Source organism: Lonchura striata, chromosome 8, assembly GCF_046129695.1.
Source record: "Lonchura striata isolate bLonStr1 chromosome 8, bLonStr1.mat, whole genome shotgun sequence".
Taxonomy (NCBI): domain Eukaryota; kingdom Metazoa; phylum Chordata; class Aves; order Passeriformes; family Estrildidae; genus Lonchura; species Lonchura striata.
Window position 1 is genome coordinate 37783687 of NC_134610.1, and position 25028 is coordinate 37808714.

Here is a 25028-nt window from a genome sequence, read left to right on the forward strand (position 1 = left end):
AGTTAAGGAAAACCCGAGTTTACTGGCTTGGAATGGCTTCCTAACAGCTAAATTTAACAGGCATCATAAAATCAGTGCCTAATGGGTGAAGTGATGGATATTTGCTTCACGTGAAAGTGGTGATTAGGGCCAGGGACTGCTATTTCTGCTCGCCTCTGCCTTCTAAATTGCTGCAATTACCAGGAAACCTGCCCTGCATCAGACAAGTGCCACATCTCCTGTGGGCCCTGAGGGCTTCAGCATTCCACTAAATGAATTTTAGCTATGTAAAGATGGTTTCAAGTTTCCTTCAGCTCTCCAAGTGAGAAATTTCTCTTGCTGCCCATCACCACCTCCCCACCAGAGGGAGGAACCCTGCACTTTGCAGTGGAGTTTTCTCTCACTGCCTGCCCCAGTTTTTATTTCTGCTCAGAACTTCAGTCCCTCATGTGTTTGCAACTTGCAAACCTTTGTTTTCTCAAAGAATAAGTTTTTATTAGGAAGAAAAACGGCCTTGAGACTCTTCCTTTGCATATTTAACATACACGCAGCTGTGCTGCTGAGCGACACATTTTAAATCAGGTGTAAGAAAAGCAGCAATGTGTTACCTTGTTGTAAGTGGGGAATTTCAGTACTTTGGGACTTTCAATTTTTTTCTGTGAGGATACAAGAAGGAAATTATTGTAGATACATATTTTAATATTGGCTTTTTGCAACTATTAAGATGGATTTTATATGTGCGATGTTAAAGGAACTTTGTTATAAAGATATAGTTTTTATTTCTGTTGTTAATTAAGCTTAGACATAGTAGTGAAATAGCTGATATAAGTATGCTTGTGTTAGAATACCTACTTAGAGAAGATAATATCTAAGAAACATATGAGGACACCTACTACAGATATACCAACTATCAATACTCACTGTCTGTAAACCAAAGGCAAAAAACTGGAGGTGATAAGAACAGACTAACACCATAACCAAAGAATACACACACTCGAAAAAACTAGACCCAAAAAGAAGATATACTAAACAGTTCTTGGAATATGTAAACTAATTTGAAGAAAAGTTTACTATGCGTAAGAGTCCATGAATACACAACAAGCTGATATAAAAGGAAAAGCATTTAATGAATATCGCCAAAGAAAGCAATGTAGTCTGTAATCCTTATCTCCTATTATCCTGTACTAACTTTAAACTTTTTAAATTTCATAAGAGTAAATGTGCTTTTTACAGAAATTATGGGAGATAAGGAATTCTAGGGATTTGTGGTCTTAAAAGGACCTTCTCAGCAATTGGAAGGAAAACTACTACTGCTGGGTACTTGACCTGCTGAAACAACAAGTAAGGTGTGGGAAATGTGGCTTTATTTTCCCCCATCTAGAATTTAATTCTGCCTGTAGGAGCCAAGGGAAATGTGTGGTGTATGTGGAATTTGAGACTGAATTCTTTGCAGACCAAGGTGAACTGTAGCTTACAGGAGTAGTGAGTGGCGGGAGGATTCGGTTACTTGTTTAGGTTTTGTTTCCAAAAAGCCACATAGGTGTGAAACATGACTTAAAGGCTTTTCCACATCTCTGGCATGTCTCTGAATATTTTAAGTCATGTTGTGATTATTTCAGTACTTTGTTTTCCAGTGAGTCTAATAAAACAAAACAGTGAGTCTAATAAAACAAAACAAAACAAAAAAAAACCCAAAAAACCCAAGAAAAATGAAAAGACAAACTGTGGTCCAGGGTGTTTCTGCTGGGATGACAAAAAGGAGGTTTTTTCTCTATGTACTCTGGGATTCATGTGGACTAATTACTTTTAGTGTTTTAAAAAGCATAAAAGCCATCCACCATCCTGACTTCAGGCAGCAGGTAGCTGTTGCAGTCAGTGGAGGTTTCATCTCTCTTTGTGGTGGAAATTTTTCCCCCAGTAAAAGATGCAGAATAAAGCCTTTAATGTGTTTTCCAGAAAGCTGTGAACATTTACTCTCTTTCCAAATTTGACCTAAAAATACTGCAGCCTTCACCACAGAACTTTTTTCAGCACTACAGTGAGCAGGGTAACACTTGAATGGCAGGAATGGTCTTGTTTAATATTAAAATACCAAATGAAGTGTCACCCTCAGCCTTCCTTTTGAAGCATGTCATGAAAGTATCATGAAAATAGGTTGCCAGCCTGTACTAAAAGCATGCATTGGTAATCTTCAAGCCTTTTCCAACCTAAAGGATTCTGATTCTGTGTAGGAATTACATCTTGAGGGATGGGTGTCCATGTTTTTCAGTTTATCTCCAGTAACTATTCCTGGCTGATGCTTCCTCAGCAAAGGGTAATTATGCAAGGAGGATTGAGGAAGAGTGCTTTAAAATTTCAGCTGCTTTTGTTCACATCCTCTTAAGAGATTTTCTCTTGGTCACAGACCCTTACACAGTATCTGTGCAGAAAGTTCAGGCATAATCTATTAACTGGGATGACCTTCCAGGTGTCTTTATTCAGGTCTGATCCTGGGCTGGATCCAAGAGTGTGGACCTGCTTCACCTGGGGAAAAAAAAAGCAAAGGGATAAAAAAAGGATAAAAACACTGCCCCCATCCCTGGAAGTGTCCAAGGCCAGGCTTGGAGCACCCTGGGTTCGTGGAAGGTGTCTCTGCCCATGGCAGGGGTATAATGGGATGGGCTTTAAAGGCCCTTCCAACCCAAACCACTCTGGGATCCTTCTTTGCTTGCTGGGATTGTGCTGAGAGATTTCACCTTGGGTAGTTTCTGTTTTGGGTTGAATAGAGCAGGGAAGCTGAAGCAGAACTGGACAATTTGTCCCCTCTGCAGCACTGGGATTCTTGTCCCTTTTCCACATGATTCATGCAATTCTGCCTGCTGTGAACAATCAGGTTCCTGAGGCTACCAATCTCTTTACAGAAGCCACTTGCTATTTTTATCTAGTTAATATTTTTCAAATACCTAGGAAGGCTGTATTTACTAAACACCCAAATTTGATCTTTGGTGAATAAAGGGAGGATGTGTCCCAGACTAATCTGTAAGCTCTGTTCTCGGTGAGCAGCTGGCTGAAATGTAAATGCAGAACAGAGAAATGTCCTGTGAGGATGTACTTGGAGCTTTCCTTGGAATCATTCATGCTTACTCATTGAGGATTTTTTGGAATTCCAGAAAATCACCATCAGACATGTCAAAATGTACACAGAGCTTACACAGGGAGACTTTGCAAGAATCCCAACATGAGTTTAAAAAAGCCACGTTAACCTTAAATTTGCATTTTGTGGTTTCTGGAGGGCAAAAGAGAATTTCAGAGGAAACTGAGTATTTTTTTTGTGTTGGTTTCAAATCCTTGGTGCAGTTTTCACGAGCCCCCTCAGCACTTTGGGGCAGATGAAGGTTTTTTTTTGGCCTGTCAACCCACAGGCAGATTCTGTCTGGTGTTCAGAAGACAGTGATGACTTGGGACATGTGTTTCAAAATTACCTCTTTCCAGTTCTTTGTCTTTCTTTTTGCTGCAGTAGTACCGAGTGATTATTTTTATTTGGCATTTCACGCTGACACCCAGATATAAGACAACACTTGTCTCTTTTTTGATCCCTTTAAAGCACTGCTACAGAGGGTTCTCCTGGGCTTTTGGAGCCTTTCAGGCTCAGCATAAAAGATGGTGTTGATGCATTCTGCCCTCTCCCCTCTGGAGCCCTTCCCTCTCCTGGCCCTCCTAGGACTGCCTGTGTAGGTTAGAGAGCCCTTTGAAAAACTCTCTGTTCCAGCTGTCAGCTTGGGGACTGCTTAAAGTGTCACCCAAATAAGGAGCTCTGTTAATTAAAGGAAAAACTCAAGTATTTGCTCTTTAGGAGGTGCTGAGGAAGCAGATTGCCAGAAAAGCTTCCCTTTTCGGCTGTGTTCCCTGGGGGTCTTTAAGGTGTTCTCTTTAACACCTTGCACCTTGAATGCCCTGAGATTTTTGGGAAATAATGTCTGAAGCATTTGTGTCCTTCTCATAACGGGCTCCTCTGAAACTTGTGTCTCAGGGAAAATCTGTAAAACAGATTTATAACTTCTGCCACAATTTTGGGCTCTTAACAGGAATAAATGTGACTTCTCCCAAGTAGTGAGTGATGCTACAAGAGGAAATGGCCTCAAGTTGTGCCCAGGGGAGGTTTAGGTTGGATATTCAGGAAAGGTTTTTCACCAGAAGGGTTGTCAAGCATTGGAACAGGCTGTTCAGGGCAGTGTGGAATCACTGGAAGTGTTCAAAAACCCTGTGGATGTGGCACTGGGGGATGGGGTTAGTGGTGGCCCTGGGGTGCTGGGTGGGGTCAGACCTGGTGATGTAAAAAGGCTTTTCCAGCCCAAACTCCTCTGGGATTCCATAGGTTTGAGTCTCCAGTGCTCCCTGCTTCTGTTGCTGTTGAAGCCAGTTGGGAGTGGCTCCTGCTGGACCTGCCTTTTGCTTCATTTCTCAAATGCTCCTTCTGGATGTATTTCTCAATCATAGCCCACTGCTTCACTCTTCATCTCAAATCCAGGTTTTAATATTTTTCTTTGAACCCGTTCCTTGTTCAGCTTGTATTTGATTTCTTATTGTGAGCTTTTTTTCCCCCCCTTCAATGAATCTTTTGTTGTTACGGAAAGTTGTATCAAAAAGAAATATTCACAGTATTTTGAAATCTCAGCCTTGGTTTGCTGCCACAACGGGCTGTCACTAGGTGTTTTTACCCATTTTAGGAAGGGCAATTATGGTGTAATCACTGCTAAGTCCACTTTTAACTTCAGGGCTGCTATCTGTGATGTAAAACAGCAATGAAAGGACAGGTATTAGAGAAGCTGGCTAGGTATAAAAAGCAAGAGGGTTTTTGAAAAAGCAAGAGGAGTAAGAAAAGGCCTGAGATCTGTGCATCAGTGCTTATATTTTGGACTATCTTTGTTGAGCTGTTAAGGGTTTGTTAGTGCATATTAGGATTTTGCAATTATGTTGGAAACTTGTGAGGTCAAGCATAAATTCTGAGCAGTTGAATTTCGTGTTAGATTGAAAGCTGGGGTGGGTTTGTCTGGAAGAGGAAATGCCTGAGAAGCCAACTTAGAAGGAGCTGCAGCAAAAAAAAAGGATGATATTTTAAATCACGGGGCTGACTTTGTAAGGAACTTGGTTTGGAAAGTGGTGTTTTGGACTGTAAATGTTTAAAGCTGGAAAAGACTGGTGGTGGAAAAAGGTAGGAGTGTGCTAAAGTGGTATCACATCCTGCCTGAAGGAGCTGACTCGCTGAGGTTTTTTTTGTTTCCAACTGCTTTGATAAAAATAACCTTTTAAAATTAGACTTGTGTATATACAATTAGTGGGTGTGAGGTATAAGCAACTCTCTGCACCTGCTGTCAGTAAAATAAACCAAAAGAAGGAAATTTAAAAAAGTAAAATTAAAAAAGAGCTATTGGTAGAAATGGGAGCAGTGATTGAACTGTAGGTCCTTGTCAGCTTGTGGCTGCAGGAGACTCCTGATATTGGGGAGGTTGGGTGGGTGTGAGGGCTCTGGGTGGGTTTCAGAGGAGGGGGTTCCCCCCAGGTTCCTGGGGGTTGTTTTTCCTCCCTTTTAATCTGTCAGAAATGCTTGTGAACTAGGAGAACATAAAGCACGTTCAGCTTTTACTTGCTCGGTGCCACAATTGTTGTGTCCTGATGTGCAGTGGGTGTCTGATAAAGATGTGTTTCTGCTTCATGTTGGACTGAGGGAGGTCTGAACCCAAGGTTTATGCCTGGAATTGGGGTGTAGCACTTTGTATGTCTCCTCCCACTTGATATTCTTGCCTGTTTACCTTGGATCATAATAATCAATAACTGGAAAAATGGCAAAAGCATCTCCCTTGCCCTAAAATGGCATCGCAGTTTTATTTGTTTAGTAAGAACTCACACCTCTTCTCCCTTCCTAGTCTGTTCTCCTAAACAAACCAGGGTTCACATGTTTATTTTTCTGACTGGGTGTTTTGTAGGCAGATTTTGGTCCTTATCTGCCATTGGATGCCCTATCCAGATCAGCACGGGCTGAGGCTGGCATGGTGACATAGGCTAGGACAAGGTGTCCCCTTCTCTGCACTCTGCAGGAATTCCCAACTGCTTTTCACTCTTGTGCCAGAGGTTTTTGCCATCCTGCCCCATCTTTCCACAGCTGGTTTGTCCCCAGTTTTGTCCCCGTGATGCTGCTTTTATTTTCCCCCTCTATTTCTTGAACTCGTTACGGTCACGTTGAAGTACAGTCCAATTTTCTACCATAATTGCAGTCCCTCCTGCTTCATTATCTAGAAACTAAATAGCCTGTTACTTCTATCTTCTAGGTTATTAATAATGTGGGTGCAGGAGAGCTGAAACTGCTGCAGAAACTTGGATTGGTTTTGTGCTGCTTCTTTCAGATGAGTCATTTGATGGGGACAGAGTGTGCTTTACCTCTCTGTCTGCACTCACATTACAGTGATTTTTTTAAGACTGGCCCTCTCTAATTGGCTTAGCACAGTCTGCACTGGCTGTCAGGAGCTTTGCAGGGGAAGTAGAACATGCACTGCTCTGCTCCTGAGCCCTGTCTCTGGATAATGAGGGAAACTTAATTGCTCAGAGGCCGGCTCTGGTTTGTTTCCATTTATCTTGGTGGTTGATCAGTCACCTTCCTCTCCTTCTGCTTGAGATAAAACACTGCATCTAGCTCAGCCTGTTTATCCTGGAATCCCAGCATAGTTTGGCTCTGGAGGGACCTTTAAGCTCATTCCATTCCATCCCTGCCATGGTAGGGACACCTTCCACTGTCCCAGGCTGCTCCAAGCCCCATCCAGCCTTGCCTTGGACACTTCCAGGGATCCAGGGGCAGCCACAGCTGCTCTGGGCAGCCTGTGCCAGGGCCTGCCCACCCTCACAGTTTCTTTCCACTATCCCACTCAACCCTGGAGGTTCTATGCAGCTTGAGGTAATTTTTCTATATTTTTATGTGTAAGCTTTTTTCCTAAACACTTAAAAACCTAAAATTCCATTGATCTCCCTTCAAATCACTGCCAGGTTTTGGGAACCCATTACATCTGCCCTTCTGGAGAGGCACTGCAAATACATCAGTGAATGCATCTCAGAATTCAGTTGTTAAATGGCATTGAAGCTGCTACTAAAATTCCAGCAGTGAACCCTCTTTCCATGGAGTTGCAAAATCATATATTAGTGCTTCCTTGCCAATTTTTAGGTAAAGATCCAATTATAAGATGTAATATTGCATTTATATATGGTGCCTGTGGGGGTAACTTGCTTTAATTGGGTATGGCTTGATAGTTCCAGGAGACCTCTCCATGTATTTCCTGAACCAAATCCTAAACCTATTGAGAGAAGCAGATGGTGGGGGTTGAAAAGCTCAGTCTAGGCTCCTTTTGTTGGCTTTTGGGGTTTGTTTTACCCAGGTAGTTGGTTGGGAAGGTGGTCCAGGGCTCCTTTTTCAGCCTCAGTCTCTTGTGGCAGTTATGGTTCCTTGGTTTTTGATCCTCGACCCAGCTCAGCTGCTCATGGTTTCTGAATTTTTGTTTAGCACAGTGGTTATATTCAAGAAATACCCAAAATTGTGGAATATCCTGAGATGGAAGAGTCACTGATCCAACACAGACACCCCAACAGTCCCACCCTGTGCATCCCTGAGAGCTTTGTCCAAACACTTGTGGAGTTTTGGCAGGATGGAGGTCAAGACCATTCCCTGGGTGGCCTGGTCAGTGCCCCAGCACCCTCTGGGGGAAGAACCTTTTCCTTTTTTTTGATTTTGATTTTCTTTTATGGAAATGCTGCAAAAAAAATTTAAAAATTAGTTTATTTAAATAAAAATTGCCAGTAGCAAACCAGAAGACCACTATTTGGCCATCTGTTTGAACGGAGAGAATTTTTGAACGCGTTTCCCTGAAGAGGAGCCAGGTTCTTGGCACTGAGGGGAAAAAAAGGGAGAGAATGTGCATGTGTGAGACAACTGGCTGCTGTTGTCAAAGGCACATGTCACTGGGAATATAAAATACAGGCTTTCAGAGCTGCCTCAGTCCTCCCTTCTGTCTTGCCTTGCCACAGTAGACATTCAGCTGCTGCCTGTGCTTGTCGTGTGGCCAGCCCCCCGAATTTATCCTTCTCATATGGCTAAATAACTTCATCCCCGTGGCAATTTGCTTGAATAAAGAGCCTGGTGAGCGCAGTGGAGCCTGGGGATATGGCAGAAAAATCAGCGGCTGCTCCGGTGAGCAATTACGCGCTGGAACGGCTCTCGGCGAGAGCAGGGGGCGGCCAGCCTGTCAGAGCCTGGATTAAAGCCTTCATCCCCAGAATTCCCCGTGTAATTCCCAGCTTTTGTAACGGAGAGCACCTCTGATTACAAATGTGTGCAGTGTTTAAAATTAATTCCGATTTTTGCTGGTTAATTTCTGCGCCGCCGCTGATGCCGTGCGCTCACCTATGGAGTGTCGTGCATGACAATGAGATCAGGAAGCTGTGGCTGATCCCCCCTATTCCAATTTGTGCTGGGTCTTCAGCCAGGGTTGTAAATTGCTGATGCACAGAATTTATTTAGCTTTATCAAGCTTTATGTTGGTCAAAGCCTGTATTTACGTGGGGCATCTTACAGCAGGAGTGTGGCCAGATGCACCTGGGAGAACGGGGGTGGTTTGTGGGCTGCTTCACGAGTTTGGGCACAGGGAGCAGTATTTGTCACCTGTAAAAGTTCTGTGCTCATCTGGCAATGAGTCTATGTGAATGGATACTGTTCTAGTCCTGGAAAACTGGGAATAGCTGCCCTGAAGTGCCTGTGGTGCCTCAGCCTTTGGCCGCCAGCCGTCCCCTCCCTGTGGCCTGGCAGGTACATCTGGGAGCTGAGGGGCTCCCTCATTAAAAAGCTGCGTGTGTCATAATCCTGATGGGACCAGAGCAAAGCCAGCCACCTCCCCTGGGAGTGCTGCTGTGGGTTTTGAGCTTGTTCTTTATGTTATGAAGGTCATTTCTTTGTTCTCAGTGCCGTTGGTTTAAACAGCAATTCCTGGCTCCGTCACAAATGCAGATATTTAGGAAAATAGGGGGTATTTTGGAGCTGTGGGAGAGTGTTTGGCTTTCTCGTGGGTTGCTGTAGTCCAATATTTGAACTGGCTGATCTCTGTGATTCCTCTTTGCCTGTGATGCTTTACAAACTCCTAGATGTATTTTTTAAAAAATAATGAACGTGCTGCTGTCCCAGCTGAACCACCCCAAAATCGCTGCCCTTGCCCATGCTGCTCATGGCTCTCATCAAGGCTTATCAAACCAAAGGCAGAAGCAGTTTAGTGTTTGCCTTAATCCTACAACCACAGATACCTGCAGGGTACAGCCTTGCTCTCTATTTTCTTCGCTGTTTATGCTTTTGTTTGTGTAAATTCTTGATATTGAGGTAGGTTTTCTTAATCTCTGTCCTGTGCAGCACCTAATATTGTGGTGTGCTCATGATAAGGGCTCTTTAATGGTGTAGAAGCACAAGTTATTAGGGATGAATCCCACTGTGAGCTGAGATTTGCATAAAATAATTCTTACTCGAGGGATGAGCGTGAGTTTGCTGTTTCATTTCTGAGCCTTCAGATTTGTTTTGAAATATTCAGTACAGCTTGGAAATGCAGGGCATTCTTAGAAACAGTTTGGTTGGAGGGGTGTTAAATTCCAACTATTTGTCATGAAACACTTAAATCCAAGCAAAAATCAAGGATTCTGAGGATGTGCCTATTCCAGCTAATGAGCACGTCCTGCTTGTAAGGGTGAAGAAGGCACTTGAGCAGATCTGAGCTGTCTGTGGCTGTTGGCTGCAGCAGGGTGACAGCCCTCGGTGAAGTGGGACAGCACATCAGGATCTGAATTTAATACTGGAAATAACAATAATTGCACTGAGCTCCATGCCCAGTGTTTTTGGGGAAGGCAAGGAGCAGGTCCCCAAGGTGATCATTTAGTGCGGATTCAAATAGGAAAAGAGCTGCTGGCTAACTTGCACTGTATTTATTAAATTTAATACCCATTTCCATGCTCCTCTCAACAGTCAAATCATGAAGAGTAAATCTCTTAGGGCTCATGTCTGTAAGCTGGGTATGTACACTCAAAATTTTTTTTTTTAAATTTTTTAACTCTCTCCTTAAGCTTTTTAATCCACCGTCTGTACCTTCATGGTGCCTCTGAGGACTCTCTGAAGGTACAGTGAGACTGGCAGGGCATCCTATTGACCATGGGAATAATGAGTTGGCTTCTAAATGCATTTGGTGTGTGGTATTTTAGAATTAGCTGGGGCAACTTGCCGTGTTTAAAAAAAAAAGGCAATGGCAATTAGGCAGAACTTTGCCTCTCTGATCAGGCATATACTGTATTTCCATTGTTACTTACAGCTTTAGAAGCCCTCTCTGGAGGACTCTATATTAAGTAGTTCATCTTAGTTAACACTTCATTGGCAAGTCTGTGCAATTAATCGACAGTATATAGAAATAATGGCCTGATTAATAGAAAGAGGACTGAGACTGTTTTCTTTACAAGTTTTACACTTGTTTGGGATTCTTCTTTTCAGGTTCAGTAATGATAGATATTTATCTGCCACTTGATCTGTGAAGGCAGGATTGAAATCCACTTCGTGAGTGAAATAATGAAAATCCATACGTGATTCTTCTGCTCCTTCTGTGCCATTAAACAACCAGAAATGTGATAGTCTTAATTGTTGCATGTTTAATACTGCTAATAGGATAAATTTATAAAGAAAAGATTTTTAAAAAAACAAACAAAAAAACCCCATCACAAACCCACAAAACCTCTCGTTCTTACATCTTTTATGACACACAATGTGTTTAAACACGCTTAAATGTTGCACAGAGCTGAGCTGTGGAGGAATCTTGGTTTGAAAGCTGCTGTTGTGGTTGGGCTGGGGGGGGGAATGGTGGGTCTAAGCCAGTGTGGGGTTCCCCCAAGGGAGCAGTTTTTGTGCAGATTGTTGTGTTTTGAGGATCAGCATTAGCCTGGGAGTGCTGACTTACTTGCTTAGGGAGCTTGTCTGGAGAGCAAGGCAGAGCTGTTGGCTCTCTGCCATTAGTTTTGGTAGAATGACATGTTTTCAAGCTGGGAAATAAGAGTTCAAATCAGAACTAATTCCAGTTTTTAAAAATAGGAAGAAGAGAGAAGTTTGGGGTGTGTTAATAGCTGTGTTTTATCTCAGCGTGGTAAGCTCAGCTGTGAGGGTGGATGATGCTAAGCTGGAGGCCCTGGGGGTTTTGGGGCTTAGGTGGGGAGATAAGAGTGGGTTTGCTCCAGGAGAGGAGCCTAAATGCCTCCCCAGTGCTTAGGCCAAGCTTGCTAATCCTGGCTTAGGCTTCATCACACCAGAAGCCCTAAATGGGATTTGTCATTTTTGAGAGAGGCAGCAGAGTGCCCAAAATATGCTTTTAGCCCCAAAAGAAGCAATCCCAGCCCTGCCTTAGGGTGGTGGCTGAGTCCCTGTGAGCCAGGGGACAGGAGATGACAGAGCAGCTGCTCCAGCTGCTGGGGTTGGAGCCTCTTTGGTGCTCCCAGGCACCCCTTGTTCTTCATTCCCTGGAAATCCAGGATCAGGGATAGGATGTGGCTGGAGGCTGTGGCTGCACTCTCTTTAGCCAGATGTCCAGAGCAGGTGTGGGATTCATCCTGACCCAGCAGCACAGGGTTCTCTGCTAGTTTAACACATCTCTCCAGAGGTAGCACCATTGTAGCTTTTTTGTCTAACATGTGTGTGGTACCTTCCCCTAACTGTGGTGTGTGAGTGTAGAGCTCTCATCCCCATAACATCCCACGTGTGCTCTGAGAACTGGGCTTCCCTTGAGGAAATGCTGGATGGCACAAGAAACTGGTTTTGGTGACAAACAAGACACAATGCTGTTTGTGTGCACTTTGCCTTTCTTAGAGACACTTCTCTCACAATTATTAATAACAAAGGTGACACATACAGGGCTTTAACTGTATGTAACAACCCAAGGACACCTAATGTGGGTTGTAATGCAATTTCTGCCTTTTTCCTACATTATCCTTATTATATATATATATATATATATGTAAAAGGCAAGTACATGCCTTAACTTTAGGTAATTCCCATGTATGTGCATATAAACTTCAGTAATATTCCAGTTGTTGGTTAATTTGAAAAGACCTTTTTTTTTTCCACAAGCGAAGCCTTTTTCTGTTGTGTGTTTTGTACTTTTGCTCTCTGTAACGTGCTGCTTTTATGTGGCAGGTGGGAGATTCAAGAAGGAGATAGTGGTTGATGGACAGAGCTACCTGCTGCTGATCAGAGATGAAGGAGGCCCTCCAGAGGCACAGGTGAGCCCAAAGCCTTGCTTTCCTTGTTTTTCAAAAGTTCCTTTGAGAGAACTGGCTATGCTTTGTTCTGTCCTGGCTCCTTCTCACCTTTCTGCCAGCAGAATTCCAGCATCACCCTCAGGTGAAAAAGATTTTGTCCAGCAAATGGTTGGGATTTCAGGTATGATGGATGGATGAGCGTGTGTAGCAGATATTTGGGATTCTGACTGACACTCTGCAAGTCAGGATATACAGCTCATATATACTGAATTCTCAAGCAATGTGACACATCAGGATTTCATAGAATCACAGAATGGTTTTGGTGGGAAGGGACCTTAAAGCTCATCTCACTGCCACCCCCTCCCATGGGCAGGGACACTTTCCTCTATCCCAGGGTGTTCCAAGTCCCCACGTCCAACCTGGCCTTGGACACTTCCAGGGATCTGGGCATCCTGTGCCAGAGCTTCCCACCTTCACAGGGAGGAATTCCTTCCCAGTGTTCCATGTAACCCTGCCCTGTGGCAGTGGGAAACCATTGCCTGTGTCCTGTGCTGCCCTAGGCCCTTGTTCCAAGTCCCTCTTGAAGCCCCCTCTGGAAGGGGCTCCGAGGTCTCCCTGGAGCCTTCTTTTCTCCAGGTTGAACACCCCCAGCTCTCCCAGCCTGTCCAAGCCACTGGCTGTGGAGGAGACGCTTGAGGGTTTGAGTGCTTGACCTGTACTCTGTTTTGAGCAAGTTTGCTCATGTGCTGCTTAAATCACCTCAGACCCGTCTGTGCTTTCTGCAGGCAGCATCCTTGTCTTGGGCATCCTCCTCCTCCTCTATCTCTCCTCACCTGGGCACGGGCAGGATTTCCTGAGTGTTGGCTGCTGCTGGCCTTGCTTTGCCCAGCTCTTCCGGGAGGGATCAGCTTCCAAACAAGCAATAATTTAGCATCAGGAACTGCACTGTGGCCAAACAGCTGAGGGGGAGCAGTGCCAGCAGCAGCAGCTTGGGTTTCAATGCAGCACCACAGCTCCAGGAGGGTGAGAGCGTGGGGGAAGGTGCCAGGACAAAAGGGGAAGAGAAAGGACGTGGAGGAAATGGAGGCTGAGAGAGACATCCTGGAAGGAAGTCACAGGACAAAATAAAGCCTTGGCACATCTGCAGCCGTGTCAGCAGGAGCAACAAGGAAAGCTCTGTCTGGGGCTGGGAGGGATTTGGCTGAAGCAGTCCCTGGTTTCCAGCCTCTGATGCTTAGAGAACATTCACTCATCTAAAAATGTAAATAGTGGAGGTGTAAAGGTACATGCAGCAATCTGAGATGGCTTTGTGCCTGGAGAACCGGGTTTGTGGAGCTCACAGGAGCTGCCTGCAGACTGATGAACAGCATGGGGTGTGCTCCTGGGATGTGCCAGGTAAATCTGGGGCTTTGGCTGCTGCTGTCCAGTGGAAGGTGTCCGTGCCCATGGCAGGGGTTTGGTTTGAGATGAGATTTAAGGTCCCTTCCAACCCAGACCATTCTGGGATTCTGTAGTGGCTCAGATTTGTTCTCCATCCTCATGATTTGCTGAAGGGGTCTGAGGCTTCAGTGCTGTCTCACCTTTCAGCATGAGGCTTTCCTGTAAATTCCTTATGGAGTTTTTGGGTGTAATTTCAAGTTACATGTCTATTAAAAATCTTTAATCTGTTCATTAATTCCTGCAATGAAAAGTTTGCTTGTGTGTTCATGAATAAATGGGATTGAATTCCAACTGCAATAAGGAGCTGACATGTGGAGTTCTGGCACTGGGTCATGGGTATTCCCCAGGCTACTATCCCCTTCTTTTTGGCAAGAAGGGAGAAAAAACAAACTTCCCTGAAGACTCATTTTGTGGGTCTGTGATCTCTCTTTTCTTTGCCTAAGATAAAATGGTTCAAAGATGAAAATAATTCAATTTCCTGTAAAACCAAATTAACCTAGTGACTGACCTACAATGAGCTGCTCTGTGTAACTTTCTGAATTTAAAACTCTTTTTACAATTTGGTTTTGGGCTTGCCTTGAACTAACAGCTCTGCCCACTCACAGTAATGTCTGAGAATTGGTTTCTATACCAGCAGCTGATTTGTCCTTGTTTCAAGCCATTTCCTGCACAGTACTCTGGATGAGGCATCCAGTGTTTCCAGACCTTGTGTTTCCCAAAATTCCTTTGGGTTTTTTTTTTACCATAGGTCTGATGTCCACAAAGATTAAGCTGCATTTCAGTATGAAAAGAGAAATAGGGAATTGCTGGATATGTTTTGTGTCTGCAGGAACTGCTCTGTGTAAATCTGTTGAGTGTTTTAAAATAATCCTTATTAGAAAGCTGCTGTACGCACTGCTCAAACATTCAGAGGGTTTGGAGAGACTGTTGGCTTCCAAATGGATGCCTTAAGGACATTGCTAGTTGTTGGGAAGAGTCTTTGGCATGATGCTGCTAAGTCCAGTCAACAAAAACCATTTTATAATGAGACCCAAGCCCACATCTCCCAAATAATGATGCTGTCGCCAGTTCCTGTGGTTTCATCTTCTGGTTTGAACAGTTTAACAGTGTGGTGGTTGACCTGATTCTGGCAGTGACTCTGCTGTGTGTTAACCAGTCCTGTCCTTCCCCTCTGGAAGATTTTCCTCCTGACTTGAAAACCTCAGAACAATTTTTTGTCTATTTTTACAGCATAACAGCCCAGGCAGTGTTTGGTTTCAATACAATCATCATGAATATGCAGAGCTTTTCCCCAGTGAAACTCTCTGTTCAGTGTGTCCCCTGGCATGTTGTAGTAATAATATAACAAAGCATGAAAAAAATCCCCTGGCTGAAGCTTGTTTCCATTGCTCTAAATTTGGGTAGGAATGGAGTCACTTAGGGAAAAATAAAGGCAGTGAGGTAAGCTGGAGTTTTTTTCTTGATGTCCTGTTCATGTTCATTGTTAAGTTAAATGTCTTAATTCACTTGTGAGTTAAAAGCTTCTCACTTGCATGGTCACTGAGGAGCACCTTGCCTTGGCCTGTGCACCTGCATGTCTCTCAGCAGGTTCCTGATGCCAAGAGAGCAGTTTGCTCTTCCACTGAAAGCGGAACGAGGCACTTGGTGCTGCTGGCTCAGCTGAGAGTGTCTGTACGGTGAAGAATTGGAAGGCTCAAATTAATGAGATTAAGAAGTGAGAATTCCTAGCAATGCCTGTCCTGGCATTACCAGCAGCATCAGCATGCGTGCATGCAGATGGCAGCATGGGGGCTCAGTCAGCACTGCAGATGAGTGCTGCTCACTTCAAATGCACAGACCCAGCAATCCCAGCCTGCTGTGTTTTCTGGGAATCAAGCCCAGTGTGTACTGACAGTGTTTGGTTACACAGCCCAGTGAAGAAGGGGTGCTCTTGTGGGAACGTCCCTTGTGTATCCCAGATCCCCATGGCTTGCAGGGTGATGAGATTCATATTTTAGCAGCCCTGTTGAGGCCGTGGTTGTGTGTGAGTTTGTCTGGTGTGTATTTCCCTTGCAGGAAGGTAAGAGCATTTCTCTCTTGGTTTTCCTTCCTTCCCCCTCCTCGCTGCTCTTCTCACAGTTGGCCTTTTCCATTTTTGTCCTGCAGTTTGCCATGTGGGTAGATGCTGTTATCTTTGTGTTCAGCTTGGAGGATGAAGTCAGCTTCCAGACTGTGTACCACTACTACAGCCGCATGGCCAGCTATCGAAACACTAGTGAGATCCCCATGGTCCTGGTGGGCACCCAGGGTAAGTGCAGCCCTGATTCCAGCTGGGGCTTTGAGACCATATTGACTCCTCCAGGCTGGCAAAGCCATGTCCTGTCCTTTCCCCTTTGCTGCAGGGCTGTGGCATTGCAAATACAGTATTTGAGGTGAGAGAAAAATGTCCTGGCAACTTGCTTGGAGAGGGAGTGTAGGACTTCAGCAGTGAAGAAAGAGGGGAAGTTTAGGTCAGATATGTACAAGAAATTCTTCCCTGTGAGGGTGGGAAAGCCCTGCAGAGAAGCTGTGGCTGCCCCTGGATCCCTGCAAGTGTTCAAGGCCAGCTTGGATGGGACTTGGAGCAGCCTGGGATAGTGGAAGATGTCCCTGCTCATGGCACGGGGTGGAACACAGTGAGCTTTAAGGTCCCTTCCAACTCAGACCATTCCAGGATTCTATGTGACTTGCAAGGAAATTTTAAATAATACTTTCAGTGCATGCTGGTCGTGGTGGTTTACTTGCCCAGCAGGGAGACGCCCTCGTTGAATTTGGGCAGGTAAATCAGTTGTGTAGGGAAGTTCTGCAGCCAGGCCAGTTTCCATGTTCTTGGCAGTCTGGAAGGGCTCAGCACCCTGGCATTGCTGAGAGGCAAAAGGATGACAAAGATAGACCTCCAGCAGCATGACAGGAAGCAAGATGTGAACCCTGGCTTCAGGCTGTGCCTCTGGGAGACCTCTGTAAATCAAGTAGAAATGCAGCTTTTTGCCAGCTGAGCCAACCTGTCACTCCAGTTTTTCCTTCTGAAATAGCAGCTGTCCTGAAGGGAAATGCTGCAAAGGAAAGGTACCCAAAATGTTTCCATTTCTTTGGCATTTGAGTGGTTTTTTGAATATTCTCTGCCTTGTTGTGCCAGCATAGCCCAGTAATGTTTCACCAGTTTCCCATACTGTGATTGGTTTGCTGCACTGGTGGAGCTGAGGTTGTTCTGTTCCTGACCATGGAATCATTAAGGTTGGGAAAAAACTTTTAAATCATTAAATCCAGCTGTTCCCTCAGCACTGCCAACACCAGCATTAAACCATGTCCCCAGATGCCACATCCACACAACTTTTACGTCCTTCCAGGGATGGTGACTCCAGCACTGCCCTGGGCAGCTGTGCCAGGGCTGGACAACCCTTTGGGCACAGTTTGAGGCCATTTCTATTTACTCTGTCCCTTGTTCCTTGGGTACAGAGTTCACCTGGCTGCATCCTCCTGTCAGGAGTTGTGCAGAGCCAGAAGGTCCCCCCTGAGCCTCCTTTTCTCCAGGCTGAGCCCCACCAGGTTGCTGTTGTGTGGTAGAGGCAGAACACAGGTGTTGTGAATTGTCCTTGGTTCAATTTAGGGCATCCTTGTTAGTGTGTCCCAGTGGTTTTGGTGGTGGTGAGGCTTTTTGGTGTTTTTTCAGCCATGTGGTTAGGGAGCAATTGGCCTTCCCCTGCCTCCTGCCAATGGGTGACAGTGCAGAGGGGATGTGTGGGTAGCAGGGAAGGAGGAATCACAACCTAGCTAGAAGGAGGAAACAGATGATAAGAAGGAAAAGGGGAAGTAGGAAGAGAAAAAGTCTTAGGACAGCAGAAACTCCACCAAAAAGCAGAAAGGAGCTGCTTTGAAGGGCCATGTTTTGGGCTTGAAGCTGGAGTTGAAAAGATGAAGGGGAAACATTTATCCAACTTTTTTTTCCTTTGTGCCCTTCTGACCCCCTTCTGGGGTATGGTTTAGGGTATGGTTTTCCATCTCCTTCCTGTTACTTCCAGAAAAAGAAAAGTTGATTTTCTGTTGCACCACTGATGCAAAAGGGGATTTTTTGAAAAAAAATGAAATAATGCTATTTCTAGGAATAAACATCAGGAAAAAACACAGCTTTTTGTCTGTGTTTGACAGTGAAATAAATGTATGACATACATAAATACACTTGTTAAAATACATATTTGAAAGCTACCTTTCATATTATAGAATGCCAGAATGATTTTGGATGGAGACCACCCTAAAGCACGTTTAATTCCAACTCTCTGCCATGGGCACAGGCGTCTTCTACTAGCCCTGGCTGCTCCAAGCCCTGTCCAACCTGGACTTCTTGGTTTTGTCAGGTAGTCCTGAAATGAGATGTGAAATGAAATGCTTCCCACAATATTAACACTGGCTTGCAGACGTTCTCCCCTGATTTCCAAAGCCAGCTCAGTGCCCCAGCCTGACCCACCTCGCAAGGAGGAGGCAAACTCTGGGGAGCAGTGGTGTTCTGGAACTGAACCCTAACAGCTCCTTTCTGGTTACATCTTACCGGCGCCCTCTGCTGATAAATAGCAGGCTCCTACTTTTCCTAATTGCTGCTTGATTTTTGTTAATTGGATCTGATGAGAAGGTAATGACAGCATCCGTGGAGGTCTGGTCCAGTCATGCCCAGGGCAGAGCCTCAGTGTTGCAAGAGGCGTTGATTCCATCTTTAGGTTCAGGTGATTCGGGTGATGCTTTTTTCCCAAAGAACAAATCTGTTTTGCTGCTGTGGGCAGTTACAGATTTTAAGGAAGGTTTTCTGGGCAGCTGTAAATGCTGAAATTAGTGCCTGTTGTAGAATTTCAGAATGGTTTGGATTGAAAGGGGCCTTGAAGATCATCCAGTGCCATGGGCAGGGACACCGTCCAGTCACTATCTCAGATTGTTCCAAGCCCCATCCAACCTGGCCTGGAACACTTCCAGGGATGGAGCGGAAGAGTAACACAGAATTTCTGGGGAAAAAACTTCCTTTTCAAGTTCTGCCAATGAGATTATCACTTCAAATAGTATCACCTTTGTATACAGAGTTCATCACTATGATGGAGAATCAAGAAAGAAGCTTCTCCTTCGTCTGTTCTGGTGTAAGGTTTTTTCAGTTCCTCTGGATAAGCTCTAGGAACTGAAATTTCTGATTTTCAGCTTTCATGAAAGAAGCTCTTGGAGAGAATTACCAAGTATGATTGCTTAGAAAAATACAAATTTTATCATCTTTGCAGTATGTTTCACATCATCTCTGCGTGCCATTACAGCAGTTTGAGAAAGTAATTTACAATTAAGTTCTATTTCTTGAAAATACATTATGTTTAATATTTCACACTCTGTAGTCACATATACTTACAGAGATCTAAAAACCATTTGACATGTTTGTACTAATGACCCACTTGTTTCCCTAAATATATTTTACATCAGAGATCGTGTTCTTTCATGGGATTATGTATTATTGTTGTTTTTTGTTGGGTTTTTTTTGGTTGTTTTTTTTTTTTTTTTTTGTGGCAATAACTGAACTCAATACATGTATTTAAGGAAAGCAAAAACCCTTGGAGGTTTTCCCCCTGGCTTTTAGAATCAGTGTATTGGTAATTTTGATAAGGAAATGTAAATTAGAGTGATGTGCACCCTGTTTTGTTGTTTGTATTTAAACTCACTGCTTGGGGTATTGGTCAAGATGAGAGGAGCCGGCCTGAAGTTGCAGCAGGAGAGGTTCAGGTTGGATATTAGAGAAAATTTGCTCACAGAAAGGGTTGTCAAGCATTTGGGCCATTCCTGGAAGTGCTCAAAAACCACGTGGATGTGGCACTTGAGGACATGGGTTAGTGGTGACCATGGGGTGCCCTTACTCTGATCTTTTCCAACTTCCGCGCCCCTCCTGTGACTCTGAATCCCAAGCTGGTGTTTCCAAGTGACCATTGATGGGCGTTTTCCCCTGCAGATGCCATCAGCTCCACCAACCCCCGTGTCATCGATGATGCCAGAGCCAGGAAGTTGTCCAATGACCTCAAGAGATGTACTTACTACGAGACCTGCGCGACCTACGGGCTCAACGTGGAGAGAGTCTTCCATGACGGTACAGCTGCCTTTTTGCATCCAGCACATCACTCCATCTTCTAGCTGTCCTTTCTAAGGAATGACCCATCTGGGATAGCTCAGATGTTTGCCTGCTCAGTTAAAGAAAACACTGATTTTTAGGCATTTTTGTTTATTTTCTAAAATGGCTCCTTAACTTGAACACTTTGCACGTGCACTGATGTGTTATCCACCAGCACCCTTAGTCTTAAGCATCTTAAGGTATTTTTAGTCCTTATTTAATTTTCAGTTTTCTTTGGTTCTTGCTTTATTGTAGTAAAGTTTTCTTTGCTTTGGTTTTAGTGCTTGTGGAGAGGCTGGGGGGCTGTTGGTTGCAGAGTAGCTGAAAATGCTATATTTGAGTATCGTAACATTCATGGGGTGTTAAAAATTGAGAGCTAGGTTGGATATTGGGAAGGAATTGTTTCCTGGCAAGGTGGGCAGGCCCTGGCACAGGTTGCCCAGAGCAGCTGTGGCTGCCCCTGGATCCCTGGCAGTGCCCAAGGCCAGGTTCGACAGGGCTTGGAGCACCCTGGGCTGGTGGAAGGTGTCCCTGCCCATGGCAGGGGTAGGACAGGGTAAGCTTTAAGCTCCTTTCCAACCCAAAACATTCTGGGACTCTGAGAATCTTGTGTAGGGGTTTTGATCCTTGTGGGTCCCTCCCAGATCAGGATATTCTGTAATTCCATGATCCTGGAGTTGTATGAGATGGGATCTGTGCCCCCTCTAGTGGAATTGCAGTCAAGTGTCCTGGGGCTTAGCTGGCTTCTCTTCTCACCAGGCTCCTCTCAAGGCTGAACGTGTCAGCCCCTCATCACAGCAGTTTTCTGTGTCTAAAAACCTTCTCAATTAATTAAGTTTTATAATGCTTCTCAGAGCCCCCTTGTTCTGAGGGTTTTTGTTGCCAGCTTCTCATTGCAAAGTCCTGCTCTGCCTGTGCTTACATGAGGCAGTGTCACATCAGCGCCGTGCAGTAGGGTGTGAAAAGACACTTCAAATTAAAAAGAAGGTAAAGCCATCAAATTTTTACATGGAATAAAAGGCAATACATTCTGATGTTTACAATGGAGACAGAAAAGACAGTTACAGTTTTTGTGTGGGGAAAAAAGAGGCAAAACCTTTGTACATTTTACATGGAGAATACTGACATGCACATGTTTTTTACCCATGCTGTTGGTCAGATTTTGGAGAAGAGCATTTGAAGCTGCATCTTCTAGCTTTGCTCCCTGTTTTCTGCTGAACTAGTTACAAAAATTACTGTTTTGACTGCCTAGATTTTCTATATTGATTAGGAGTTTCAAAGAGCCATTAGGGGGTTTTGTTTAGCACATTTATTTTTGAGTGCTGGCTATAGTTAGATTGTTAATTATATATTCCAAGTCCTGGTGTTTGTGGCTCTGTCTACAGTCTCCTTGGTTTTTTTCCCCTTTCTCAGAGATTTTGAGAGAAGTCTCTTAGCACAAAGCTAGTGTGATGAACTTGTAAGTTTTCAGGAGGCTCATTTGTCTCTCTGCTTGCTAGAAAGAATTGACAGGGATCATGTGTTTTAAGAAATATCAGGGTGTTGTTTTGCCCCCATGGCAGCCAACCAACTCGTTAATATTTGCCAGCTAATAGGATTAGAAATGCTTCTGTATGAATGGGTTACACTTGCCAGACACGTCTGGGACCGAATCCAATTCCTGATAATTTTTGCTGTTTATTTCAGCAGGAAACAAAGCAACTTCTTAACCCCATTAAATAGGGGGGTGTGTGTGTGTGTGAGAATGAGCAGTGCAAGCTGTTCATAGCGAGCACTTGATTAAATATCCCTTGGCTTGTGCTCCTCTGGGGCATTCAGGTTCAGCATAGCTTTAATGGTTTTTTTTGTGGCTTTTTCAGAGGGTTCACATTATTTGGGCACCCTGGGATAGTGGAAGGTGTCCCTGTCTTGGCAGGGGGTGGAACAAGACGAGCTTTAAGGTCCCTTCTAATCTAAACCATTCTGGGATCCTCTGATAGTAAACAAAAAAACAAAACAAAACAAAAAAAAAAAAACCCAAAAAAAAAAGGAAATAAATAAAATTCACCTGAGGATGTTCCAGCCCACAGACTTTTCTTACTTACTGGGTTTTGGTTTTGACACCAGTTCCTGGTTTGGCCTGCTTTGTTTGCAAGCTTTTTTTAAAATCTGTTTGGTTTCTGTGTTTTGCCTTGCTGTGATGTAGATCTACCTTTTGGAGGAAGAAATTTGAAATGGTATTGAAGAGCCTCTTACTCTTTTGTTGAATACACTTTAGAAATTAAATTTCTAATTTGTCCCCTGCAAGCAGCTACTGAACTTAGTGGTCATCTGTTACGATTCTTCTGTGATAACTCATTTCCCATTTTCTTCACAGCTGAGTGGTAAAATAATTCAACTTGAATGATTATTGTTATTATGAAAATGCTACTTTATTCTCAAGTTAAATCCAAATACCTCATTTCCAACGCTTCATTACAGCTGATAAGCTCACTATTGATTGCAACAGAGATGGAATCATAGAATCACTTGGGTTGGAAAAGACCCTTAAGATCATCAACTCCATTGGTTCATATTTTGTAAGAGGAAAGCTGAGTAAAGTGAAAGCCAAAATCCTCCTTCACATTCTGCTATTTTAGAGGCTGTTTTTTAACCTTCAACTATGTCACACTGCGGTTTAATCTTTCATACTGTTGGGAAGTAAAACCTGAATTTCAGGCTGAAATAAAAAAGAGGAGTTCTATGTTTCAAAGGTTTAGTTTAATAATGTGTCCAACGATGGAAGATAATAAATATTTCTTATTTTTTGGTATTTTGAATAGTTGAACAAGAGAATTGCATTAAAATAATTAGATAAGTGCTAATAAGAACCATTGTGCTTCATATTCCCAATTAAGAATTAGAGATATTTCCCCCCCTGCTTATCAGAACAAATTCTATCAATGACATTGAAAATTATTATTTTAATACTTCTTGTCAGCACAGTATTGTAATGACTGTGTACTGCCCCAGGATGCCTTTTTAATGGTTTTAGCCTTCTTGAATTAGCTTGATGTACCATTAATGCATGAGAATTGCGGTTTTTTTTTCTGTTCACAGTGTATTCATAACTACACATCTTGCCCTGCTTTATGTTTGCATTTTCCCTGATCCTTTTAGCTGTAGGCCATGCGAGTCTCTGACATCACAAAGGAGCAAACATTCAAACATTTAAGAGAATAAAATTTTACTATCACAGGGTGTGAAACAAAAGGGTTTGAATCTAACTTGGGTTCAGAGTTGAATCTTTCTCTGTTGCTTAGCAGTTCAACCAAGGGTGTTTTACCTCATCTAGATCACTGTAACACCCAGATTTTGATCTAATACAGCCCAAAACAACAATAAACCAGGGAATATTGAGGCAGGAGTTGAGGTGGCAGAGGCCACTGCTGCCTCACAGTTTGCACTTTGCTCTGGTGCTGTGCTGCTGCCAGTATTTTTGGATGCTTTTATTTGCAAATTAACTAGTCTTTTATTAAGGAATGTGTCTGCTCTGTGTAAAAAAAATCTACCAGAAGTATTTTATTTCTAGACCCAAATAGTATTTCCCGTGTGGTGTTGAACAAAGGTGTGTTAAAAGAACTTCAGAGCACCATTTCTCTGTTAAGGGACGGGAGATGACAGATTAATCCTGGTGCAGCTGCCTTGAGGGGAAGGGCTGTCACTTGCCATCAGCATTATCAAGTCAGTTTTTATAGATGTGTTTTCATTAGGAAATGTTAATCAGCCTAATGGGAAGTAAGTAAAAGGGAAGTAAATGGGTCCCATCCTGACAGCTGTTTTGGGAAGAAGCGACATTCACTCTGGATGTGGCCTGAGGGATTCTCTGCTCGAGGAGCTGGGCTGGTGGGGGACCCCAGCGCAGGGCAGGAGGAGGCAGAGGTTCCTTCGGTTCCTTGGGCTTTGGGAATTCCTTGGAATTCCTTGGAATTCCTTGTGTTTGGGCTGAGGCCTCCAGGAATGTGGCATCTGCAGTGATGGCCTTCAGGATGGTCACACATGGCCTGGATCAGACTGCTGACTCTTCGACAGGCCCCTAGCTTCAAAACCGCTGGGAAATCAATGTTTTTGCTGGTTAGATATTTCTATCTTTCTGATTTTGTTTGGTTTGGGTTTTTCTGATGAGAAAGTGACATGAGGGAGTAAATTTCTTCGACATCACAGCTTAGCCTGGAGCAACAAACGCTCAGGCCGTGTTCATTTTAACCCCCCGTTCATTTGAAGTCGTTTCGGTTTTAAGTCGTTGCAAGAACGTTGGTTTTAACGTTAAATTAACGTTTTGATTTTATTAATCCACGTTCCGTTTGGGGAATTAGGGAGCGCGGCGGGAGCGGCCGCCGGGGGGCGCCAGAGCCGCGCCGTGAGGGGCCGCGCAAAACGCTCCGGCCAGCCAAAGCCGGCTGGAAAATAACACACAGAACCGCAAAAATCTGGTTATCCTCGGATTGTGGGTTGTTCCTGTTTGTAGTTTATCCTGAACTTACTTCAGCTTCACCCGCGCTCATGCTTCGCCCTTACACTTAGCTTTACCGTTCCTGCCTGCCTAAATAAAGTAACTCTTATGGGCCATTAATAAATGAGAAGATTTCGTTTGGAAACAAGCATTTCACGCCACTGTTCTTTTTTTGGTGGCTGTTTTTGTTTGCACAGGCGTTTCTTCTGGTTTCCGGGTAACTTCTCAGCCCTGTTGGCGCAGATGACAAGATCTGGTACGTTGTTGCAGGAAGGGAATTAACCAATATCCGAAATTTATATAAATAGGCTTGAAATGAGCTGTGTGAATTGAGCAGTGCCTGGTGAAACAGGTGTGAAGAAGCCTTCGTCCTGGGAAGCAGCTGGCATCAGTAGGATTGGGCTGGAAAGTTGATGCAAATCCCTGGATGTATATTTTCTGACCGATTACCAGATTTCACACTTTACACATCACTGTTCAAAATTCTTTTTCTGTCGTCCCTGAGAACTTACGGGTCTCTGTGCAGTTCCCCTTGTGCTCGGTGCTGTCCAGTGTCACTGCTGTGCTGTTTGGTGGACACAGGCTTTACCTTTTTGCCAATTTTTGGGTGAAAATTTGCAGCAACTTTGCAGGCTTTGGGGACTTTGAGGCTGGTACTGCTCTATCAGGTTTTTCAACACTGCACCTGGATCCACAGAGGTGTGAAGGAAAGAA

The 25028-nt window shown here is 44.0% G+C and overlaps 1 protein-coding gene across 8 annotated transcripts in view; it reads left to right on the forward strand.

The window, feature by feature from the left end:
* The window catches only part of AGAP1 (ArfGAP with GTPase domain, ankyrin repeat and PH domain 1), a 307939-nt gene that overhangs the window by 100721 nt on the left and 182190 nt on the right, over positions 1-25028 (forward strand). For all 8 annotated transcript variants that reach the window (XM_077785210.1, XM_077785211.1, XM_021536095.3 and 5 more), the window contains 3 exons: positions 12200-12285; positions 15850-15991; positions 19688-19822. In XM_077785210.1, coding sequence (XP_077641336.1) covers positions 12200-12285; positions 15850-15991; positions 19688-19822 — 363 coding nt within the window. The remainder of the gene's footprint in view (positions 1-12199; positions 12286-15849; positions 15992-19687; positions 19823-25028) is intronic.